This window comes from Carex rostrata, chromosome 33 (genome assembly GCF_964058835.1).
Source record: "Carex rostrata chromosome 33, lpCarRost1.2, whole genome shotgun sequence".
In the NCBI taxonomy this organism is placed as follows: Eukaryota; Viridiplantae; Streptophyta; class Magnoliopsida; order Poales; family Cyperaceae; genus Carex; species Carex rostrata.
In genome coordinates this window covers 5094798-5120070 of record NC_135950.1, presented here as the reverse complement: position 1 = coordinate 5120070, position 25273 = coordinate 5094798, and the positions used below count along the sequence as shown (strand labels likewise).

The 25273-nt window shown below is 32.9% G+C and overlaps 2 protein-coding genes across 2 annotated transcripts; one reads left to right on the top strand and one right to left on the bottom strand.

Annotated features, from left to right (window-relative positions):
- Positions 1 to 3590: 3590 nt before the first annotated feature.
- LOC144548432 (putative disease resistance protein RGA3) lies at positions 3591 to 11445 on the bottom strand. The gene is made up of 3 exons (XM_078297090.1): positions 10287 to 11445; positions 7758 to 9850; positions 3591 to 3918 (listed from the first exon to the last, which is right to left on the bottom strand). The coding sequence occupies exons 1-3, from the start codon at positions 11343 to 11345 to the stop codon at positions 3795 to 3797; spliced, it is 3276 nt and encodes a 1091-aa protein (XP_078153216.1). The 5' UTR covers positions 11346 to 11445; the 3' UTR covers positions 3591 to 3794.
- An 11162-nt stretch (positions 11446 to 22607) lies between these two features.
- Positions 22608 to 23698, top strand: LOC144548511 (uncharacterized). Its single transcript, XM_078297202.1, has 3 exons — positions 22608 to 23036; positions 23130 to 23282; positions 23691 to 23698. The coding sequence occupies exons 1-3, from the start codon at positions 22817 to 22819 to the stop codon at positions 23696 to 23698; spliced, it is 381 nt and encodes a 126-aa protein (XP_078153328.1). The 5' UTR covers positions 22608 to 22816.
- Positions 23699 to 25273: the final 1575 nt, after the last annotated feature.

Below are 25273 nucleotides of genomic sequence, written 5' to 3'. Positions count from 1 at the left end.
ACCAAATAATAAATTGTATAGAATTAAACCTAAAATTGCAGAATTTCAAGATTTTTCTTATAATACATATAATTTTTTATAAAATTGGAATAAAGTCATGCAACAATATTTTAATATTAGAGAAATTCTTCGTTCAGATTTTCCACACAAAAGATACTACCTTTTGTAGTAGATCAAAATCAAAAGCTAGTTCTAAAATTAAATAAATAATTATTTGTGCAACACGAACTATGAAGTGATAATTATCGATCATTGCATTTCTCACAAATTTCGATCTCTAACAACAAAAAATAAATATAATAGAAATGCAATTTAGATATAAATTAAAGTTGGATGTAATTTCAGATATTACCATACATTAAAAACAAATATACATATAGTACATAAATTAAAGTTGGATGTAATTTCAGATATTACCATACATTAAAAACAAATATACATATAGTACATAAAATTAACGCCCATCACATCATGCGGTGTAGATGAGAAGTTGAAAATTGTAAAAAAGATAGAGACAAAAATGATCCTATTGTCAAAGCAGTACTGTTGTACATCATAACCTTTAAGAAAGAGAAGTACACTTTTCAAAATTAAACTGCTTGTCAATGAGCTTGTTAAATTAAATAAACGGAGTAGGTTAAGTAATTAATAGATATATACAGTTAATCAGACAAATTAATTATTACTCAGTCTCATCTGCAAAATAGCTTTCCGATAAATCTGTTCGTGACAGTTTAATTATCGCCGCTAAGTAATCGATCAAATCTGTAGATTAATTTGGTCACCGCCACTGTGAAATTCTGAAAGCAAAGAGAAGGTAGCTTGAAAATCTCATGATTTTCGCGAAAGCTGCCGGAGACAATGAATCAATCATATTCGTATATATAGAAAGCCACACCTACATACATACATAAATACTGCTTTTAGCATCTAATTAAAGTTTGTGACAAGTTGATCTGTAACCAATCATGCATACCAATTAATTAAATTAGTCGATCGCATTCAAATAATACAATTAATGATTATACTACCAACTACAAAGTAGCCGTTAGTGTACCATTTTAATTAATATTTGACCTAATTAATTATGACTACTGCCTTTGAGCCAACAGAAAAAGAAAGAAGTGGACGGACAAGTATTAATTAATCTCATTTAAGTGACGCTTGCTAATATCTCCGAGCACAAGTTCCGTGCAAAACAAGCTCACGAGGCCTTGTCTCCGAGTTGTCTGCAACTTTCACACTTATTCGTTTAACTACTGGACCCCTCCAGTTCATCATCTATGATACCATACTAGTGAAACAGGTTGTTATTCTGTGGAGATCAGTCATTCAGTTGGTTCAGGTTCAGGTAGTAGATTTGTTAATTAATATAAGAGATGGTAGGCATTAATTGTACATTTGTTTGTTTTGTTGTGTGTTTCTCAATCTCAATGATTGGTTTTATAACACAATCTACCAAGTCCAACTGTCAGAGATGAAACAAACTGTTATTACTTCTAGCATACCTACTCCAGATCAGGCCCAATGCACTTAAAAGTTGGCCCAACACACTTTTTTATTAATTGGGCCCAGTTCAACCCATTCAAACTCAACCTTCTGTCAATGAATCGAATTTGGATTCAATTACAATATATAAGGATCCATTCATATTCATATCAATTCAGTTCAATGAGGCCATGCGGGTAACCAACATATATGCCCCAGCCATATCATTGACCCCCTCGTAGGAATCCAAAAAAGCTCCGCCCCGCCATGGCGCCATTAGACAATAATTAATAAATATAATTGTCAGATAGAAATGTAGTTTAAATATGATTGACGCATGCAGTGCGTAGAGGATGAAAACAAATGATACAAGCAAAGCAAAGGAGGCGGGAGAGAGAGGAGGCAGGTTGGAAAGGGGTGGGAGAGGGAAAAATTAAGAAGCAGATGCGAAGAATGCAGGAGAGGGAGGAGGGCTCGGGAGAAGGATCGACGCTGGCGCCAAGGAGCTTCAAGTTGAGAAAATTAACAAGACACTAGGCGTACGTCTCTAGAATAGAATCGCCTTGCAAAATTACTAGTTGACGATTTGCCTGTAGCTTCCCCCTCCCTCTGCCTTCATCTTCCGTCAAACTCTTCACTCTATCCTCCACTTTTGATATGAGCCGGTGCTTCTGTCTAATGGTTCTAACCACTACTGCACGCTCTCAGTGCTTTTATCTAATGGATCTGGCCACCGCTCGTTGCTCCGTTTTCGTCTGAACCGAGTTAGCTCGAATTTTTCTGCATTCTAACTTTTGAGTTCAAAATAATTAAATAGCTCGTCTGTTAAGTCCTAATCCCTTAAGCCTCTCATATACAAACAAAATCATGACATGGTCAAGTACCTATTTGTCGATACATATATAGAAGCAATTCATGTCAATTAAACCCATGCGAATTAATTTCATACAGAATTAATGGTTAATGTTGGTGGCAAGTGCATGTCAATTAGCTCAACAATATTTGGCAAATATAATTCCAAGTAGGCAAAAAGCCTACTTCCAAAAAAAAATGGCTCAACAATTCCTTATACATATATTGTACTCTGCATTTCTATTTAATTTTAATTTTGTGAGCAATTGAATTCTCCATGTTAAGTTCATCTCATCTGCCAACAGTGAGGAGTAGGGGTGTTCATCGGTTCGGTTTGGTTGAAACCGAATCGAACTAGGCAAATTAAAGTTATAATTTGGTTTCAAAAATAGAACCAAACCGAACCGATTTAGCATTACAACCAAATCAAACAGAAGTTTTATTTAGGTTTGTTCGGTTCAAACCAAAATATAATAATTTTTTTATTTAAAGCAATGAATTTATAATAAACCGAAGTATATTAAGAAATAAACCTAAGTATTTAAAGCAATTGATTAAGAAATAAACCGAAAAGGTCCGAATCAAATTCATAATATATAAAGTTCGATCGGTTCGGTTATTTCAGTTTTGAAAATTTCCAAACCGAACCTAACCATTAAATCGAAAAAACCAAACCATTTAGTCTAAACTAATTCGGTTCTGTTCAAAGCCGACTAAACCGGACCCAATGAACACCCCTGTTGAGGAGCAAATTAAGAGACTCCATTTGCTATATATATATATATATATATACAGAGAGAGAGAGAGATGAGCTATGGTACATTGCAATGTATAGTATTCTTTGTACATTGGACTATAAATCACTTGATTCAAAGTCCAAATAACAAATTCAAACCGTTCATCTTGTTGTCCATATTAATATGTGTTTGGAGACCAAATTTTATATTTTTTGAATTTTTTTTACTATTTTTTTAGATTTATTGAAAATTACTGTTTTCAGACAAATATGGACCATAAAATTTAGAGCAAAATGAAGTTCCATGGGGTGATTTTAATTCTTGCTAAGAAACCGATGCTCAGCGAGATTAAGTAACTAAAAAAACTAAATGAAATCATTAAAAGAGCCTCAATGAGATTTAATTTATGAATAAAATTTGGTTTATCTAAAAAAATATTTTCACTTTTAATTAAAATGTTGTAGCAACGTCTCAAATTGTTTCTAGGAGAAAAAATTGAGAGAAATTTAGATATATACCCGTCATAACTTCTTCAATTAGATATTTTTCCATCAAAACTTTAAAATTAATTATTTTCCCATCTAAACATAACTATACTATGAATATATCAATTACAAACACTGATTAATAATAAAAATAAAATAAAAGGACAATTATACCCTTTTAATTAATTCACTGCTATGTCTCTCATCATATATGACAGGTGGGACCCCTTTTTTATGTCTCAATTATATCACTGCTATGGCTCTTCCGGAACTCTAAGTTCATGTACCCTCTTGAATTTGCTTCCTGGCGCATGGAACACCAGTCTTCTGAGTAAAGAGTCTCCTTCCTCCTTAGTCTGTGAAAAGAAAAAACAAAAAACGAGATTCGCGAATAAGAAGGAAAGAACAACAGTGAAAATGGAAACAGAGAAATTAGGCTCTTTTGATCGATTCCTTGCAATTATTGAATGAGGAGGATGAGGAGAGCACACTGGTGCTACTAATTTGTCCTACAGTTGCAGGAATTAAGAGAACACCTTAGTGCTTCTCGGGTTAACTTAGTCAAACTGAGCAGTTGAGAACACAATTAATAGTTTAAATCACTTATACAGGGAGAATTATGACAAGACCAATTGGACGACCAATTTGCTACTAAACTAAACGGTAGTAATTAACAACTAAATACATGAAAAGGGTGCCCGAATAGATCACCATAAACAGAACGCACAATGTTAGACCACTACCCTGTCATATTTTCTTTTTTTGAAACGTGATTATAGTAAAAGATATTTGGCATAATGATAGAGTCGATCATAGAATCATATTCATTTGAAAAGAAAGCTTAATATATATAAGGATGACACTATAAAAAATACAAACCAGTTTAAAGTTGAAAATAAAGTTTCATATCAGGATTTAAGGGCTGTATGTGTCAGTCAAAGCAGTATGCTAGAAGGTGCATGTAATAAAGCTCAAGCTCAAGAACTGCACAGATGACTTTCGAAGAACAAATAGTACCACTTACCAAAATAATAACATAAAAACTTACTCAAAGATGTAATAAAGCTCAAGCTCAAGAACAATTCATCGGTCTAATTAGTAAACCATTTACTCAAAGATTTATCAGATTGAGATCCGGTCTGATTGATAACACTGGTCATTTGTCAATTATCTCTCGAGTTCTCATGGAAAAGGATTATAGATTCAGCGAAACATTGATGGTTCATTTCAAATACAATTTCAATCAGACTTTTATACAAAATTTCAAACCAAAATTGTAATTAATTCATAACAAAAATTCCAAGAATTTTAAGTAAATTAAAAAAAAAAATGAAGTCATTATTCACGTGACATGTAACATGAAGCAATAATTTACTCAATTTCAAATAATAATACTTGGTACACCAAATAATAAATTATATAGAATTAAATTGAAGAATTTCAAGATTTTTTTTTAAATAATAGATATACTTTTAATAAAATTGAAATCAAGTTGTACAACAATATTTTTAATATTATGAGAGATTTTTCATTTAAATTTCTCACACAAAAAATATTACCTTTTGCAGTAGATGAAAAGCTGGTTTTAAAATTGAATAAACCAAATATATATAGTACATGAAATTAGCGTTTATCAAATCATGCGATGTGGTGGATGATAAGAAGTTGAAAATTTAAAAAAAGATAGAGACAAAAATGATTTTATTGTCAAAGCAGTACTGTTGTACATCTTTCCTCCAACATATACAATCTTTTTTTTTTTTAGTGGAACCAATATACGCTGCTTGTATCAAAAGCTAGCAGTGGTGCAAACGTCAGACGAACAGAGTATTATTAAACAATTAATAAATATGCAGTTAATTAATTAAAATTTATAGATAATTTTGTATTTTCATTAAAGTTATATATATACTCATAATATATTAAAAATGATTAATTTAATTTATTAAACTTATCAAAATAAATTTATTTTAACTTATTTACTTTGTTAATTAATAAAATTTTATAAAATTGTCATTTAGAAAATATGCATATAAAATAAGGTAAAGTATAATGTATATATATAAAGAATAATTGTAAAAGGAAAATAGCAAAGTATAGTGTATACAAAGAATAATTGTCAAAAAAGATAATAATAAAAAAGACCATTAATTGACCGTATTAACATAAAACTTATGATTAATCAGATAAATCAACTATTACTCAGTTTTATTCACACAATTACTTTCCAACAAATATGTTCATGACAATTTGATTATTGTCACCAACTAATCAGCCAATTAATTGGTATTTATTTATTTATGTAAATTTTGTCACTACCACTGAAATTCTCGAAGCAAAGAGAACGTAGCTTGAAAATCTCATGATTTTCGCTCTCCTCGATACGACAAGACTCGCAATATATTCACGTTTTATTTATTTTTTGACGTTTCTGAACTGAACTCCGAATAAAACGCGAATCACGAATTATTCTCGACAAAAACGCGAAGAAAAAAGACTTTCTTTTTTTAATTTTTCTTATTTTTTTACTGGGGTTTTTTGGATTTTATTTTGCTTCCTTATTGTACCAAATCATTCCCGAATTATACTCAAATTATATCCGAATAAAAAAATTTTGATCCCGCCGAACCGAACCCGAACTATTCATTTGTCATTATGCCCGATACAATGAATCAATCATATAGAAGGCCACACGTACATAAATAAATACTGCTTTTTTCATTTTAGTGATAGCTAGATCGATAGCCCCGTAGGAATAAATAGTGCTTTTCGCATGTAAAGTATGTGACAAGTTGATCGGTAACCAATCATATCAATTAATGGCGATCATCTATATATCTAACTGATTAATTAAATTACTCGATCGCATTCAAATAATGCAATTATACAATTAATGATTGTAGTACAAAGTAGCCGTTAGTGTACCAATTTAATATTCGGAGTAGAATTAGGGTGTTCTTAAGTTCATCAAGTCCTTTGGTGAACTCAAGTCTAAAACCCGTTAAATCGACTTCAAATAATAAATCTGAACTATTAAAACCTATCTACCTTACGAGTAATGTGTCTACATGTAAAAAATTTAAATTTGTAATGTAAAAAATTTAAATTTGTACCGTAAAAAAATACTTTTCTCACTCGAACGATATATAATTATCTGTAACGGTAAAAAAGGAAAAGAAAAGAAAATAGAAAACAATCAGAAGATAAAGGCAAGGATAAACCACAAAAAAAACAAGCATGACCAAAGTAGATAACAAAATTAAAAATAAACAAACACCCATTTACATAAAATCACCTTCCGAATGGTTTATTTTATACCCTCAGCACCGCTCTTTTTGCATATATATATATCTTGAAAATGAATAAATGATAAATTAGTTTTATAGCTCTGATACTTGTTATATATATATTGTGCAATAATTAATGCTTTGTTATATATGTAAAAGCAATATTCTCTGCTTGAAAGATTCTAAAAGTAATATTTTCTGTTTTTTCTTCGTCCTATATATTAATAATTTATTTGCTGAATCGTTATATACATTAGATAGTGATCCATATATATATATACGTACGTTATAAATAAATTAGATAGTGATCCATATATATATACGTACGTTATAAATAAATTAGATAGTGATCCATATATATATATACGTACGTTATAAATAAATTAGATAGTGATCCATATATATATATATATATGTTATACATACGTACATTAGATAGTGATCCATATATATATATGTGTTATACATATATTAGATAGTGATCGATATATATATATATATATACCTCAACTGAACGCAAGCAATGTAATAATTAAATAATACTAATAACACATTTTTGTCATATATATTTATTTACATGGATACAAATTAATTGTTATCAACTAAGGTGCTTAGAAGGACCAATCTCTAAGTTTTTATGGAACATTTACCAATTTATTACTGTTGGATGACAGCCACCATAATTTCTTATAACCAGATAATTTAGGACAGAAAGCAATTTGATATAACCAGCCAGAAATGATTTTGCTCTTTTCAATGAAACCTCATTAAAATCAGCAATCATAACATACTAGAAAGGGGCTAAAAACAAAGAACTCAAGAGTCAAGACCATACTGGTATGGTACTGATGGGGTTCCATAGGTGCTATTTGTACTTGAATATAAAAACTTATTAAATAGCTACTGACCTTGTGCCTGCATTGGTGGTGAAACTGAATGGTGTCTTCTTGTAAGTAACGTATAAAGATTCATTCGGTGAGTAGATAGTCACATTGGGAATGTGTTTGAATATGCTCCACTCAGAACCACTTCTTCCTTCGCTTGCAATCTTCACCAACAACTCCTCACTACACCCGACTGTTAGCTTTTGCAGCATTATAGTTGCCAAGTATTCTGGGAGGGTTTCCATTTCAAAATCAATTAAAACCATTCTTTGTAATGCCTTCAGGTCCTCCAAAGTTTGTAGGTTTGGGCATTTTTTTATTAGAATATGAGAGATGCTGGGTAAATTTGAAAATCTCTCCAGGATTAGATTGTTAGAAACACGAATTTCTTTGATTGATGGGAGTTTCTCCACGAAAATTAGATTCTGGGCACAATTAATTTGTAGGGACTCCAAGGAAATAGCATGGTGCGAAAGACCCTCCGGAAGAGATCTCAACTGGGGACAATCCTCAATTACCAGGTTTTTTAGCTTGGTCATGGCTGGCTGGCCCATATTCCACCACCACTCTTTCCATTTGGGCAGCCCCAAAAATTCTAGTTCACTCAACTTGGGAAATGCGGGCTTGATAGGACAACTCATAGCTATTACATCTTCGCTTTGGATATCCCTCCCCAAGAACTCTTCTCCCACACTCACGACTGAATATACACCTTTTATTCGAAGAAACACCAAATTGGGAAGTTGGCCTAACGGAGCAAGCTCCTCAAGGCAAACACAATTATGAATAACAAGATAGTTAAGGTTTGGAAGGGCTGCTCCCAAGTTCAACCAATTTGGAAGGCATCTACCAAAGTAACATTCAATTGAAAACTCTTCTAGAGAACTTGGAGGACAGAGCTCATTTAAAACATCCTCAATTACCATCTTTTTCTCATTAGTTTGGGAAAGTTGTTCTATTGGGCTCAATAAAGTGTAATAGAGGTATAGTTGCTTCAAATGATTCTTGCTCCTAAGGTTAGCCTTCTTTGCTATGTTCCTATCACATACTCTCTCTAAGCCCTCTAAACGAAGTTGAATGAGTTTAGATAGAGATTCTAACCCATCTAGGCTACTAAATCTCTCCAAATTATTCTTGTATGGCTTGAAACCATGTAGAACATTGAGCTTTTCTAGATTATTTATTCCCGTTGGGATTGCCTCGACCTTTGTAATTTCAAAACCAAGACACCTCAATTCTCGGAGATTACAAATGCTTTCGGGGACCTGCGACAACTCAGTGCAGTTTGTACACCATAAACATGCCAAATTTCTCAGATTTTCTATGGAACTTGGAATACTTCTTAACTTTGAAGCACCGACATCCAAGTATCTCAGATGCACAAGGCCAAACAAAGAATCTGGTAGGCTTGAGATACCGGTATTGCTTAGATTTATAATACGTAGATTACAAACAGTTTTACACAGATCATCAAGTGTAAAATCAGATTTTTCACGATGTACTAATGTTCTCAACCCTATTTCCTTTTTAATTACTTCAATATTTACCTCAGATGCTTCTATTGATAACCGTCTTACTTTCAGTGAACCGTCAGACTTGGATAAAACTTGTCCCTTCCCTAAGACATAGTTCTCATCTTTTCCCAATTGACGGGCAAAAGACCACAAAAGGTCATGCATTTTGCACGAGGACTTATAGCCAGGAAGACTTTCCAAAAGATTTCTCATAATTAACTCCTTGTAATACGAATCTCCCAACTCCCAAATATCTCCCTTATCATGCAAAAAGCCTTCTGCTAGCCACATATATATTAAATCTGGTTTTACGATCTCACAATCTTCGGGAAAGAGGGAACAAAAGATGAAGCATTGTTTCAAAGGTGCTTGAAGGTCCTCGTAGCTTAAATAGAATGCACGATGGATATCTCCCGATAGCCCATCCATGGACCACACATTGCTTCGAAGAATTGATTCCCAGTTGTCTCTCGTGTTGCCTTTTGTGCGAAGTACACCGCCTATGCTTTTGATGGCAAGAGGCAAACCATCACATTTTTCAACAATTTGCATTCCAATTTCCTTGAAATCTTGAATCTCGCTCTCAATCCCGTTTGGCGCGACCTACCAAATAATTATACACACATGAAATTAGTAACTTCATATTAAAAAATGAACAACTTTTGGTAGAAAATTAATTAATGTCATTGGTATACTTGCATTCAAAATTTTAAAATTAGGAGTTTCCAATTTGCATTCAAAATTAATGCCATTCATATTAGAAAATTTAAGGTAGAAAGTTTACAATTATACAGTAAATGAACAATCTAATTTAGTTGGCCATGATCGTATGCACATTTTTAAAATGCTACATCTACTGCATTTCTTTTTCATCAAGTAGATGTAGAACTACATTTTTAATTAAGCTAGATGCTGCTCTCTAGTTCAGACAACAGTAAGTCAAGAAAAAAAAATATAGAAAATAATAGCAGGTTAACCCATCTAATGTTAATTCAAATTAGGAGTAAATTGTAAAAATCATCATAATTTCGAGTGATACCTGTTTAATTAACAATGACCAGCCATCCATGTCAGATAACTTATTGACCTGATGAGATCTTGATGCCCTCATTACATTCGCAACTCTTTCATCTCGAGTGGTGACTAGTAACCTACTCCCATGCGCTGCACCACTCATGGGAGCACGCAATAGGTTATCCCAAACTGCTCGACTCTCTTCCCAAACATCATCGAGAACAAGCAGGGCCTTTTTCTTCTGAATGGTTCTCTCAAGTAAAGGCACCAACTCTGATCTTTCTTGAGCGGCACCGTGCTCACCTCCTGCCTCCCGTATCATACACTTCAGCACTTCTACTCCGTTCACCTCCTTTGAGATGCATACCCAAATTTTTAACTGGAATTCCTCTCGAATTCTCTGATCATTAAAGATACTTTTGGCTAAAGTGGTCTTTCCAATTCCTCCCATCCCCACAATAGCAGTAACAACAATGTTTTCTCTCACATCATTCTCTTCTTCAGTTAGCCACTTCACTAGTAGCTCAGTATCATGTTCAATCTTTTCTCCAATAATATCAGTTAGCACAACTGCGGGATCAGTCTTCTGGCTGATGATCGAGTCCACTCGGCTACCTCGAACGAAATGCCTAGAAAAGATCATTTGTGTTTCGGTCAAACCCAGAGCAGCCTTACCCTTGGCAATCTCTTGTAGCCTCGAATTTATATCTTTGATTTTGTTACCGATCTCGTGAGCAAATAAAGGATTGCGGAAGCAAGACAGCAAATGGCAGCCAAAGAGAGCATTTGTTGAGGAATGGGAACTGGAGGCAGCAAGGCGCTCCTTTGCCTTGATCTGACAGAGGTCAATGACATCATCGGCATCGTACAAGACATCCTTGAGCTGCCTAAGCCAGCGCTCTATGGCACTGCCCTTGCTCTGCTTTCTCTCAGCATCGGCTAGGACGCATTGTATGTCACCAACAGTCTTGTTGAGCTTCTCGATCTGGCCAGGGATGCCCAACAGCATGCCCATCTCATCCTGTGTCATTTCCACGAGAAGCTCACTAAACTTTGACAGGAAGGCATCGAGTATCATCACCATTTTTGTTATGGACGAGAGCTACAGCTAGAGCTCGGGAGAAAGAGAGATTACAATGAGGATAGTTGGAGAATGTGGATTGAGAACAAAGAGAGATTAGATTAATTATTCCTTTCTTGGGGTGGTTGAATTAGTCGGTGATGGGGCTGGGAGCAAATTGGTTTTTTTTTTTAAAGCAACAAATTATGAAAGCAAAAAAAACTTATTCGTTTCTTTCTGTTGTACCTTTTCCTTTTCATATATATATATATATATATATATATTTTGTATTTGAAGCTTTATTATTCCAAAGAGGTGGAGCATATATAATGGCAATACAACCAAATGTTGCAATGCTTTTGCTTTGAGCAGACATCTATAGATTTCATTCTTTATTTACTTTTTTGATGATATGAAAATTCATTGCTTCAGCGACTAGCCGATTTTTTTAAAAATATCCAAAAAAAATTATTTTATTAAAAATAACCAGGTTCTGAGTGGAACTTTAAAAATACCCAGGCTGCAGATTTTTTCCGCGCCTCGGAATTTTTATTCCGCGTCGCGGAAAAAATTCGCGATCCGAATTTTTTTTTTATTTTTTATTCCGAGCGCGGATTTTTTCAGTGGCCCGGATTTTTTTTTTTTTAGAGTTTGGAGAAAGAAAATATTGTTTTTTTTTGGCCCAAATTTGCACTTTTGATTAACATATCAAAACACTTTCAAAAATCATGAAAATTTACCGACATGCATTCTTGACTTCATAGAACAAGACTGTGAAGTTTCATACAAAATCTCAAAACAGATAGTGAGATATCGGCTCTCAAAAATTGCCCGAACTGCTAAAGGAGTGCTTCATGATTTTTAAAGTTTTTTTAATATGTTAATCAAAGGTGCAAATTTGGGCTCAGAAGCATTCCTTCAGAGAGAGTTCAGTTTTGTTATGTTTGAGTTTTGATTTGTTATGTTCAGGTTTATTATCTTCTTATTATATGTTTTATTATGTTTGAGTTTTCAGTTTTGTTATGTTTCATTATCTCACGATATGTTTTGAGATTTTGTATGAAGCTTCACAGTCTTGTTCTATGAAGTCAAGAATGCATGTCGGTAAATTTTCATGATTTTTGAAGGTATTTTGATATGTTAATAAGAGGTGCAAATTTGGGCTCAGAAGCACTCCTTTAGCAGTTCGGGCAATTTTTGAGAGCCGATATCTCACGATCTGTTTTGAGATTTTGTATGAAACTTCACAGTCTTATTCTATGAAGTCAAGACTGCATGTCGGTAAATTTTCATGACTTTTGAAGGTGTTTTGATATGTTAACCAAAGGTGCAAAGTTGGGCCGAAAAAACAATATTTTCTTTCTCCAAACTCTAAAAAAAAATATCCGGGCCACGGAAAAAATCCGCGCTCGGAATTAAAAAAAAAAATTCGGGTCGAGAATTTTTTCTGCGGCCTGGAATAAAAATTCCGGGACGCGGAAAAAATATGCGGCCTGGGTATTTTTAAAATTCCACTCAGAACCTGGTTATTTTTAATAAAATAATTTTTTTTGAGTATTTTAAAAAAAATCGGAGCGACTAGCCATTTGTTAGTATTTACAAACATAGTTTTTCTTGGCTGGGTCTTTTATTACCGAAATTTTTAAATATACCATTTTATAAAAAATGTTAAACCAAAACACCAGTTCTGGCTGTTTTTTACAAAAATCGCATGGCCGCTTGCCCTGGAAGCGGCCACATGGAGCTTGGCCGCTTTGGAGGGAAGCGGGCACCTATTATGGGCCGCTTTGGGGGCCAGCGGCCACTGTTCATTTTTTTTTTTTTTTTTTTTTTTTTTTTTTTTTTTTTTAACAGAATTTTATTTTTATTGTTTGTATTAAAATATTAGAAATGTTGAACATATTTCTTTGAAAATAGATGAAATACAATATAATTTGATTTATTAGAAAGACTGCAACAAATAACCGGATCAATATTTTTCAGGCCGGATTTTTCGCGGCTGTAAGAAAAATTAATATATTTCTTTATGTGTTATTGGAAAATAATAAAAATACTTAGATTTTGAGTTATTGATCCCGGTTCAAAAGTCACTTCTAGGTAATCCAGAAAATATTGTGATCTTTCTAATACATTTAATTTATAAAAAGTTATATCTATTTTTAAAAATATTATGATCCTTCTAGTGCATTATGATCCTTAATAGAAAAACCGAAACTAGTTCATTTCGAACTAGAAGGATCATAATATTAATCGAACCAATTAATAGAAAAACCGAAATAGATTAAAAATTGAACCAAACTAGTTCATTTCAAAAAAAAAAAAAAAAAAAAAAAAAAAAACTGAAACAATTAGTTCAAAGTTTTCTAATTCGGTTAAAAGCTGAATAGACTAGAAACCAATTAAGCAACCACCAGTGAGTGCAAATTGGCACGCTCGTATAAAGTTGATGCAAACCTGTCTATTTCTGTTTTTGTCATCAAAGGTTCCGAACTTCCAAGTGTTACACATTAAGAGGAAAGTAAATACACTTTAGATGGCTCAATTGCATGGGCGTGCAAACCTTTTTTTGCATATGTTATGATGCGTCACAATTTAGATGGTCCAATTTATCATAATTATGATGTGTCACAACCTGATTTGTCCATACTAAATTACTTTCATATTAAAAATAATTCTAAAAATAGATACAACTTTTTAAAAATTAAATGTACTAGAAGGATCATAATATTTTCTGGATTACCTAGAAGTGAATTTTGAACCGGGATCAATAACTCAGAATCTAAGTATTTTTATTATTTTCCAATAACACATAAAGAAATATATTAATTTTTCTTACAACCGCGAAAAATCCGGCCTGAAAAATATTGATCCGCGTTATTTGTTGCAGTCTTTCTAATAAATCAAATTATATTGTATTTCATCTATTTTCAAAGAAATATGTTCAACATTTCTAATATTTTAATACAAACAATAAAAATAAAATTCTGTAAAAAAAAAAAAAAAAAAAAAAATGAACAGTGGCCGCTGGCCCCCAAAGCGGCCCATAATAGGTGCCCGCTTCCCTCCAAAGCGGCCAAGCTCCATGTGGCCGCTTCCAGGGCAAGCGGCCATGCGATTTTTGTAAAAAACAGCCAGAACTGGTGTTTTGGTTTAACATTTTTTATAAAATGGTAATTTTAAAAATTTCGGCTTTTATTACAGCAATGTTATAATAATATTTTATCAATAATTCCGAAAGATTTCTAGAGCTATTGTTTTGATTGTATTGAAATTATTTATTAAATTAGCTCAGGTTTGATATAATTTAAACAAATAATGTTCGTTAGTTCAGAGAGTATATATATATATTTTGCTATTATCTAAAACTTGCGTAGTTTTCTTGGCTGGGTCTTTAATTAGTACATTAATGTTATGATATATTTGATCATTAATTCCGTAAGATATCCAGAGTTATTAATTTGATTATATTGAAATCATATATTAAATGAGCTTAGGTTGGTATAATTTAACAAATAATTAAGAGTGAGCCTATGTTACTTTGAAATGTACGGATCGTTACGTGCATTAATTGGATTCATATCTTTTCAAAGTTTAAATAGTCGATCCGAACCGCTCAACATTATTATCATATGAAAATATACTTGGAGACCAAATTTTATATTTTTTGAAACTTTTTTTACTAGACAATTAAAAAATCACTTGATCTAAAAGTTCTAGACCATCCAAAGTAGTGATTTTCTATACCTACCAACAATAGTTAAAAAATCCCAAAAAAAAATATAAAATTTGGTCTCCATGTATATTTTCATACGATAATAATGTTGAGCTGTTCGGATTGATAAATCCAATACACGAAACGATCCGCACATTGCAAAGTAGCATGGCCTCACTCAATAATTAATGTTCGTTACTTCGAAGAGCAATTTTGCTACAATGAAAGAGTAATTATTCCTTTCATTCTGTTGTACCTTTTTCTTTTTCTTTTTCTTTTTTCTTTTCTCTTTTGTAAATTTGAAGCTCAATTATTCGAAAGAGATGGAGCATAATATGGGATTGGATATTTGACGCTTAATTGTTGATCAATTTATACATAGAATATTAGAGGGCCCCAGGCGTTATAGGTGTGGGTTAGATTGGCTCTGATCCTGATCAGACGACTGAGATGCAATCACTAGTGGAAAAACTAGAATCAGGATCAGCCTATCTGGATTGGCTATATGAAACAACTGATCCTAATATCTATCTGGATTAGTTTTCTTAAAAAAAACCGATTCTAAAAACTATTCAGATCGGGTTTTATGGTCAACCGATCTTAATTTATGAACTATTAGGATCGGTTTTTTGTTAGAACCGATCCTGATACTATCAGGATCGGTTTTTACAAACAACCGATTCTAATGTAACACATATTAGGATTGGTTGTTTAAAATAACCGATCGTAAAAGTTTTTTTTTTTAGAATTAGAATCGGTTATTTTAAATAACCGATCCAGATTACTACTATTAGGTTCGGTTGTTTAAAATAACCGATCCTAATTCTAAAAAAAAACTTTTAGGATCGGTTGTTTAGAATAACCAAACCTAAAAGTTTTTTTTATTTTAGAATTAGGATCGGTTATTTTAAATAACCGATCCAGATTACTACTATTAGGATCGGTTGTTTAAAATAACCGATCCTAACTATTTTATTTTTTTTGAATTAAGATCAGTTATAATAACCGATCCTGATAGTATCAGGATCAGTTTTTTGGAATTAACCGATCCTAATGCTTATGTAGCGCTAGGGTTTATTTTCGTTTCACGCCTCTGTACTTATCCAAAATATTTGAGTCTCAACTCATCCCTTTATTTTTGTTTCGCGCCTCTGTACTTAGCCAAACTATTTTAGTCTCAACTCATCCCTCTCCTCCGTGTCTCTCTCTTTCTCTGTCTCCGTCTCTCCCTCTCCTCTGTGTTTCTCTCTCTCTGTCTCCATCTCTCCCTCTCGCCTCATCTTCTCCGCTCAGTAAGCTTCACTGTTAATTTTAGATTTATTAACAAAGAACTCACAACCAATCCTAATAGTAGTAATCAGGATCGATTGTTTAAAATAACCGATCCTAAAAGTTTTTTTTTTTTTTGAATTAGGATCGGTTCTATTAAGCAACCGACCCAGATTTCTGAGGTATTAGTATTGCCCCGATCAGGATCGGTTGTATTCCGATACTGATATGCGTATATAACCGATCCTGATTTCTGTTTTTCTACTAGTGAATAAACTCAAAAAATTCTTCTTCTTTTTGAGTTAATGCAAAATACGTGGACTCCCCCTCCTCCGAACCAACTCCACTCTTTCCACTTCTTGTAGTCCTTTTTCTTGACACAACACCTCTAATTTCTCTCGATTCTACCTTTTTAAGTGGAGAAGAGAATGAGAGAGAGGAGGGACCGGAGCTGAGAGTGTGGTATCGTCGAAGTTTGAAGTGTAGAGTCCACATCTCGATTGGAGCATGACAATGAGTAGATTCGGTTGTCGTTGGAGCGTGGCGATGGTCAAAGAAGCAGATTCGGTCATGGAGCGAGATGACATTTAAAATATTAGAGTGATTAACATCTCGATTAGAGTGTGACAGTGAGTAGATCCGATCGTTGTTGGAGCGCAGCAACGATCGAAGAAGCGGATCCAGTCATAGAGCGAAATGGGAATTAAGATATTAAAGTAATTAAGATTGTGTATAAATATAATTATAATTGAGAGTGTATATAAATAGAATTCTAATATAATAGTAGTTTAGAGAATTTTACGAGAATAAAAGAGTAGATATAGGAATAACAGTCATATGACTCATTGTAAATATTTTTCTATCAATAAAATTATCAGTAGACATTTAAAATCACTGACTTTTGAAAAATAAAAATTCCTTTCTTTATGTTGTACCTTTTTCTTTTTGATTTGCTCTTCTCTTATGTAAATTTGAAGTTTTATTATTCCAAAGAGGTGCAGCATATAATGGCAAAAGCAACCAAATGGTGCAATGCTTTTGCTTTGCACAATGTGGACAGGTACATATAAGTTCCATTCTTTATTTACCTTTTTATGATATGAAAATTCATTGCTAGAGTGACTAGCTATTTGTTAGTATCTACAAATTAACATAGTTTCTCTTATAATATAGTAAATGAGCTCAGGTTTGGTATATAGTTTAACAAATAATTAATGTCCGTTACTTCGAAGAGCAATTTAATTTGCTAGGATCAAAGAGTAATTATTCCTTTCGTTCTTTTTTACAAAAAAAGAAAAATAGGCATAAATGCCCGAAATTTTTATTAATATTCCAAAAAAAAATATTAAATGTCAAAATCTTCACTATGTTTGACAAGATTTTGAAAATTGACCAAACTGCAGATTTATTTTCCGATTTTAGGCCGAATTACCGGAAATTTATTTCTTGGTTTTGGGATTCCAGAACCGGATAATAAATTTCCGGTTTTGGTTTTTGAATTCCAAAACCGGAAAATATATTTCCGGTTTTAAGTTTTTTATTTTTAATTAAACCAAAATGCTATAATTTTTTTAATTTAAATATTAGAAATATTTTTTGACATTTTCTAATATTAGAAAATTGTTATAATTTATAAATAAAATATTTCTAATATTTCAATATAAAAAAATAAATAAATTATAACATTTTTTGTTTAATTTGAAAATTACTTAAAACCAGATATATATATCCGGTTATGGAATTCAAAAACCAAAACCAGAAATTTATTTCCCGATTCTGAAATTCCAAAATCAAAAAATAAATTTGTGATAATTCGGCCTAAAATAGAAAAATAAATCTGCAGTTTGAATAGTTTTCGGAAACTTATCAAACATAGTATAGATATTGAAATTTAATAGTTTTTTATATTAATAAAATTTTTGGCACAAATGCCTTCCCATTATATAAAAAAACATACAGAGTTCTCCCCCAAAAAATCAAAGTGCTTTTGAATAGTCTCAACACAGCACACCCAACATCAGCAACCATATATATATACTGACCTTTCGTTCTACTGTACCTTATTCTTTTTTTTCTTTTGTAAATTTGAAGCTCAATTATTCGAAAGAGATGGAGCATAATATGAGATTGGATATTTGAGACTTAATTGTTGAACATTTTATACATAAAATATATACTAGCATCGTACCCGTACGTTGCAACGGAAACAAATTATTTCATTATAAAATATTATAAAATGAAGAAGATCAAGCGTTTCAGATGCAACTGGCAAAGACAGAAACTGGTAAAGCAGCTACAGGGAGTCAAGCAGTCTGTTCAAGGATTTGGTTCTCATATCATGCGAAATCTGATTAAGGTATTTGTTACGAGTGTAAAATTGTTTGCGTGACCTTTTTGAAAATCAATCGTTCAAATACGTGCTGTACAAATCTCAAAGCAATAATAATACTGATACGATACGGATACGGCGATACGGCAATTTTCAAAAATGAAGGATACGATACGGCTATTAATATATATATTTTTTCATTATTTTATATATGATATTTATATAATTATAATTTAAATCAAATTTGTAGAGAAAAATAGTTAAATACTATATTTATCTACAAGATAACACATGTGAATTCTAGTGCAGTGGTAATAATTTTGGCACCAACAGAACCCAACTTGGTTCGAATCCCGCCTTCAGCAGAAAAAAGGGTGCGCGGTGCACGAACTCGATCCACAGGCGCCGTGCGTAGTTCAGAGGCGCGGTCCACGGGTGCGGTGCGCGGTCTATGGGCGCTGGGATCATATGCGGTGCGACCAGTGCATGCTTAAGTGTTGAAACGCATAATTTGGAAAATTTGTCTATGTGCGATCTGGAAATTCAACGGTTGAGCATCCTTAAAAAAAAAACAGTAAATCAGGACCCTTGCAGGATCTAGATATTAAGTTCCTTAATAAGGATGAGAGATAACTAAAAATATATACGCTGAAAATTTCTAAAAAGATAGAGAAAAAAATGATCATGTTGTAAGCGTACGTTATCCGCTGTTGTAAACAATTCCTTGATACATACATAATTCAGATTCAGTGAAGTAATCCAATATTTGGATTTTGGATCGGAACCGTCCGATTCGAATCTGTGATAAACTATCTGAAGTGGAGCACATATATTATGAGAGATGAATTTGAATGATGAAGAAATATTGAGCGAGGAATTTGAATCGGACGGTCCTGATACAAAATCCAAAGATTTGGTTACTTTAGGGTATTCGGACCCTATGTAGGTATAGTCACTTCAGATCAAGAATTTCATGTCATATATATGCGGAAATTGTTATCTGTACCATTTTCTGAAAAAAAAAGATAAATAAAAAAATTTCAATTTTTTTGAAAATTCAACTTCTATTTGTAGTCGCAGAACACGGTGCGAACTCAAAGACTGAGATACGCACTATGCCGATGCGACCTCAGACAAGAATCCACACCGGTGTTCTGTGACTCCATCTTTATTCTTTTTCTTTTTTGGTCTAAAGAAATATGCTGATGTCTCTTGGAATTCGCATCCTCCGATATATATCAACCCCATTCTCAAAGCAAAAAATGAATTTGAAAGTTTAATTCTTCGGAAGAAAAAAGAGAGGAAAAAATTGGGCCACAAAATACGTGTGTGGACCCTGTTTGGGGATACATCGACATAGTGCGAACATCAGTATTTGGGGCCACATCGGTGTTCAACAGCCGTTGTAGAAGTCGAATTCCTCAAAAAAGAGAGTTTTATGGTTTATTTTTTGGGAAAATGCTAGAAATAAAAATTTCGGTATCATATGTCATATATTGGAGTAGAACTAGAGTGTGTGTTTTTAAACTCATCACTAATTATCATTGTGAATTCAATTTTAAAATTTATTAGATTGACTTTAATAGCAAATTCGAACCATTGAAATCTGTTTACCTTACAAGTGATACGTTTACATTCAAAATTTTTAAACTTTTGAATTAATTTAATATAAAATCAAGTGGTCAAAATTAAAAGGTTTGTAAATTAATTTGGTGAAAGAAACACATTTCTACCTCCAGCTTAATTTGTACTTATTTTAAGTTTCAAGACATACTAGAAATTAATATTCTTTTGGAGGAATATCACGTATACCCCTCAAAAACCTCAAAATTACATATTTCTCTATCTAAAGTTTAAAATTACCGTATTTCTTTGTAAATTTCCAAGACTCACAAATTTACCCATTTTATTGTCTTTTATATTAAAATTCATTTTAAATTTATAAAATACTAATTTTACCATTTATTAAACTCATAACAAATTTTTTACGCTTTTATTGAAGGGTAAAATGAGTATTTTATAGATTTAAAATGAATTTTTATATAAAAGACAATAAAATGGGTAAATTTGTGAGTTTCGGAAGTTTAGAGGCAGAAAATACATAATTTCAAAGTTTAGAAGGGAAATACGTAATTTTGAAGTTTTGGAAGGGTATACATGAAATTCCCCCCTTTTCTTTTTGTAAGACAAAATCACTAGATGAGTGTGTGCAAAAGTCATAGATCCTTGTGAGCTCTAGTATATATATATGAGGAGGGTTCAAATGCCTCCATGTTTTTGTGCCTCCATCATGTCTCCATCTCTCTCCATTATTTTCAAAGTTCAAACAGTCAATCTGAACCGCTCAACCTAACCTCCATACTAAAATATGTTTGGAGACCAAATTTTATATTTTTAGGAATTTTTTTACTATTTTTTTAGATAGGTAAAAAAATACTGTTTTTAGATGGTTCAGATTTACTGATTTTGTACCTATCTAAGAAAATAGTAAAAAAAATTCCTAAAAATATAAAATTTGGTCTCCAAACATATTTTAGTATGAAGGTTAGATTGAGCGGTTCGGATCGACTGTTTGAACTTTGAAAATGATGGAGAGAGATGGAGACATGATGGAGGCACAAAAACATGGAGGCATTTGAACCCTCCTCTATATATATATATATATATATAGCATTTAAGACAGTGACGCTAATATTTCACACTTATTCGTTTAACTGGATCCCTCCATTTCATCATAATATATTAATATATATGTGAAACAGGTCCCCTAAGCTAATCTGTCAAGTTGTTATTCTGTTGTGAATTCAATTCAGTTAATGTAACCAATTTTAAGGCTAGGCCTGAAAGAGGGTCGGAAATAAATCTGCTGCGATTCTAAAGAATTGTAGGGACTCTGTTATTGTAAATTCAACCGTTTATTTATTTTAAGATTCGTGCATAAAAATTAATTTTTATAGAGATTCGTACAATTCAAAAAAATAAAAGGTTGAATTTAGAATAACAGGTTTATTTCCATGAAAGGTGTACCAGTACCTCTCCATTAATTATATAAATTAAATTTTTTTTTTTTACTTGATATAAATTTATAATTCAAGACCTTTTAGGTACCTATATAGGTAGTAGATTTATTAATTAATTAATATAAGAGATAGTACGCATTAATTGTACGTGTGTTTCTCAATCTCAATGATTTGTTTTATAACATAATTTTTCGGAATTTTTAAAATCAAACATAATTTTTCGAAATTATTAAAATCAAACGTACAGAAATAGAAATAGTGCTTCGTTTTCAATAAACATAGAAAGATCTGATTCATTAAGTCCAATCCAAATATTATAGATCAAATTCAATAATTCAGATCCATGTTACTTTTTTTTTTTTTAGTTTGGATTCGAACCGTCTGATTAGATAAGAATCAAGCTCAGGTCCAGAGATGATTTCAGAAAAACATAATATTTGGATCTGGATCATTGAATCAGATCCATATATTTTAGATTGAACTCAATGAGTCAAATCTTTCTATATTTGTTAAAAACAAGACACTATTTTTATTTCCGTATGTTAGAATTTAATAATTTTTATGGATAAAAAATTTCCCAATCTTCCAACTCCAACTATGTGAGATGAAACTATTATTACTTTTAGCATTCCTACTACAAATCAGAATTATCTCATATGATTTATTTGACAATTAAGTACGAAATTTGGAGTAAATACACAAGCATATGGTTAGGTTTAGGAGATTCATATTATAGCACAGGCCCAATAGGCAAAGGAAAGGAAACGAAATGTACTCAAAAGTTGGCCCAACAACAGTTTTTTTATTAATTGGGCCCAGTTCAACCCCTTCAAATTCGGCCTTCTGTCAATGAATTCGGATCCGGGTTCAATTACAACATATAAGGATCCATTCATATTCAATTGCAATCGGATAATCAGAATCCGATCCGCATCCGGTCATTGTAGCTAGACTCGTGGTAAGGTTTCGCAATGCGGGTAATAAATCTGAATCGGATCTGAACCCGTATGCCCCTGCCATTGACCCCCGCAGGAAGGAATCGAAATAAGATCCGCCATCAAACTAAACCTTCGACCAACACCACCAAGTATGCTTCTCAGATCTGATCTCCACCGAAACCGAATGGTGAATGGTGTAAGAGTAGAGCACTAACACTCAAACTAACATGGCAAAGGGATCAATTGAAGAAGAGGGAAAATGGTCATCCATGTGCAATTGCGTCGTTAACTTTTTGTTAGAAGAAGGTTATCAATTGACTGCGTTCGAGCTGTTACATGAATTACTAGAAGATGGTCGCCATGACCATGCAATTCGCCTCAAAACTTTCTTCTCTGATTCTGAATCCTTCCCTCCTGATCAGATTGCGAGATTCAATACCTCCAAAGGTGATTATCACTTCTTAATTTGCTCTCACAAAAATAACCTCCTAATTTACTGTAACAGATGAAGATCAGACATTCTTTTTCTGTTAATTACAGTGGCAGATCCCCAGACTTTGCTTGGGGAGAAAATATCGACAGAGGCGAAATTGGCACTTGCTGAGTATGACCTTAGATTAGCTCAAGAGGATGTGGCAAGGCTCACATCAGAGTTGCAAAAGCAAAAGGAATCATCCTCTCAAGAAGCAAATGGTTTTTATTTTTATATTTTTTTCTCTTTCTTATCATTTTGAAATTTTTTTTTACTATTTATTAAGCTGGTTTGAAAACCGTTGTTTTCAGTAAATTTCCGCAATATTGAAAACAGCGGTTTTCAAACCAGCTTAATAAATAGTAAAAAAATTCTAAAAAATCTAAAATTTGGTCTCCAAGTATATTTTAATATAGATTAAACATCTAACGGTTTAGATTTGTTGTTTGAACATCACACGGTTAAATATAGCCTCGGTAGCATCTGCTAAAATGCTACCAGCAGCAATTTAGCCGGGCTCATATATATATATATATGTGTGTGTGTGTGAAACAGGTTCCCTAAGCTAGCCTGTCAAGTTGTTATTCTGTTGTGAATTCAATTGAGTTAATGGAACCAATTTGTTGAAGGCCTATGATCAATGTCTCCACTTCTACATATAACAAATTACAAACAAGCTCAAGCTCAAAATTAGTTTTCATGAAGATATCAAGAATTGTTTAGAAACTATTAAATAAAATATCTTGTAGTGTAAGATGTAGGAAAATCTAGAAAAGGCCAAAAATATTTTAGATCTAGATGTTTCTTTAGCTCTTATGGAGCAAGTATAAATAGGGGTCTTGGTCTCCACTTTGAACCATCCAAGCAAGAAAGCAATCCAAGAAAAATAAGAAAGTAAGAGAGATATTAAGAAGAGTGTTGTAGTATTTTGGAGATATAGGATAATATTAGTAGTGGGTGTAATCTTGGAGGTTAGATAATTAAGTAGTAGAGTTGTAAGAATAGTTTGAGTGAGTAATAAAGTTAGTTTCAATATAGCGTTCCTACTCAACACAATTTTAAGGCTAGGCCTGATTGAGGGTGTACCAGTACCGCTCCATTCATTATATAAATTTAGAGTTTTTTTAGGGTAAGGTGGCAAGTTGCCATCTTGCGATTTTCATTGATAAGGAAAATTATACAACCCAAATGGGCTTAAAGTTTGAAACTTAATTACAATTAATTACATTATCTCAAACAAACCTCAAATTCCATCTACCAACTAGTCTATCATTGTACCAATTATTCTCGTCATCTAACTGTGGTTAATCCATTGCCTAATATTGCCTCTCGTTTCTCTCGTTAGTATTTCCTGAGTTTTCGATCTCAAGCTAAAGATTCTATTATTCCTCTCGCGCCATAGAGCCCATAGCCCTACCGACCAAACCGTATCCCATGTCCTCCTCCCGACCTCATCCAATTGCCGAGCTATGGCTATCCATAGTTGCACATGTGACCTGGCATTTATCGGTCGTCGATCATTGTAGGATGTCAGAAGCATACGCCAGTATATAGCTGTATAGGCACATTCCCAGAAAAGGTGCACATCTGTTTCTGTTACCGTGTCTCCACACAATACACAATCTCCAAGCACTTGACATCCTCTGCGTAAGAGTACCCCTCTAGTCAATAGTTTGTTCTGTAATAGAACCCATAGAAAAACCTTCACTTTAGGCGGTGCCCTGATCTTCCATAATCTCTTTTGGTAGCCGCAAATCATACCCGTGTTGTGTAGCATCCTATATGTGGAAGCTGTTGTGAACTTACCACTTGCTTCCCATCTCCACATGAGTTGTAGGGAATTTGGATCCTGCTTGGTTGAGACCCTATAGAATGGTAATAGTTGCTGAAGATCTTTGAGGAAGAAAGAAAATCGTTGTTGCAATGGTTCCTCAGATAAATCTTGAATACCATATAGGTCCATCAAAGTGGCGGCCCAATTACCCTGTCTATCCGAGTGGCATATCCAGATCCATTTCGTCAGAAGAGCATCATTTTGAGTTTTTAAATCCATAATCCCCAAACCTCCATTCTCCTTGAGCGCACAAGTTTTTTCTCAATTAACTAAACAATTGATCGGTTTACACATCTGGTGACCCTTCCATAGAAAGTTTCGTCAATAGCCTGAAATACCCATTTTGGTATTTTCAGAGCCTGCATATAGTGAAGTGGA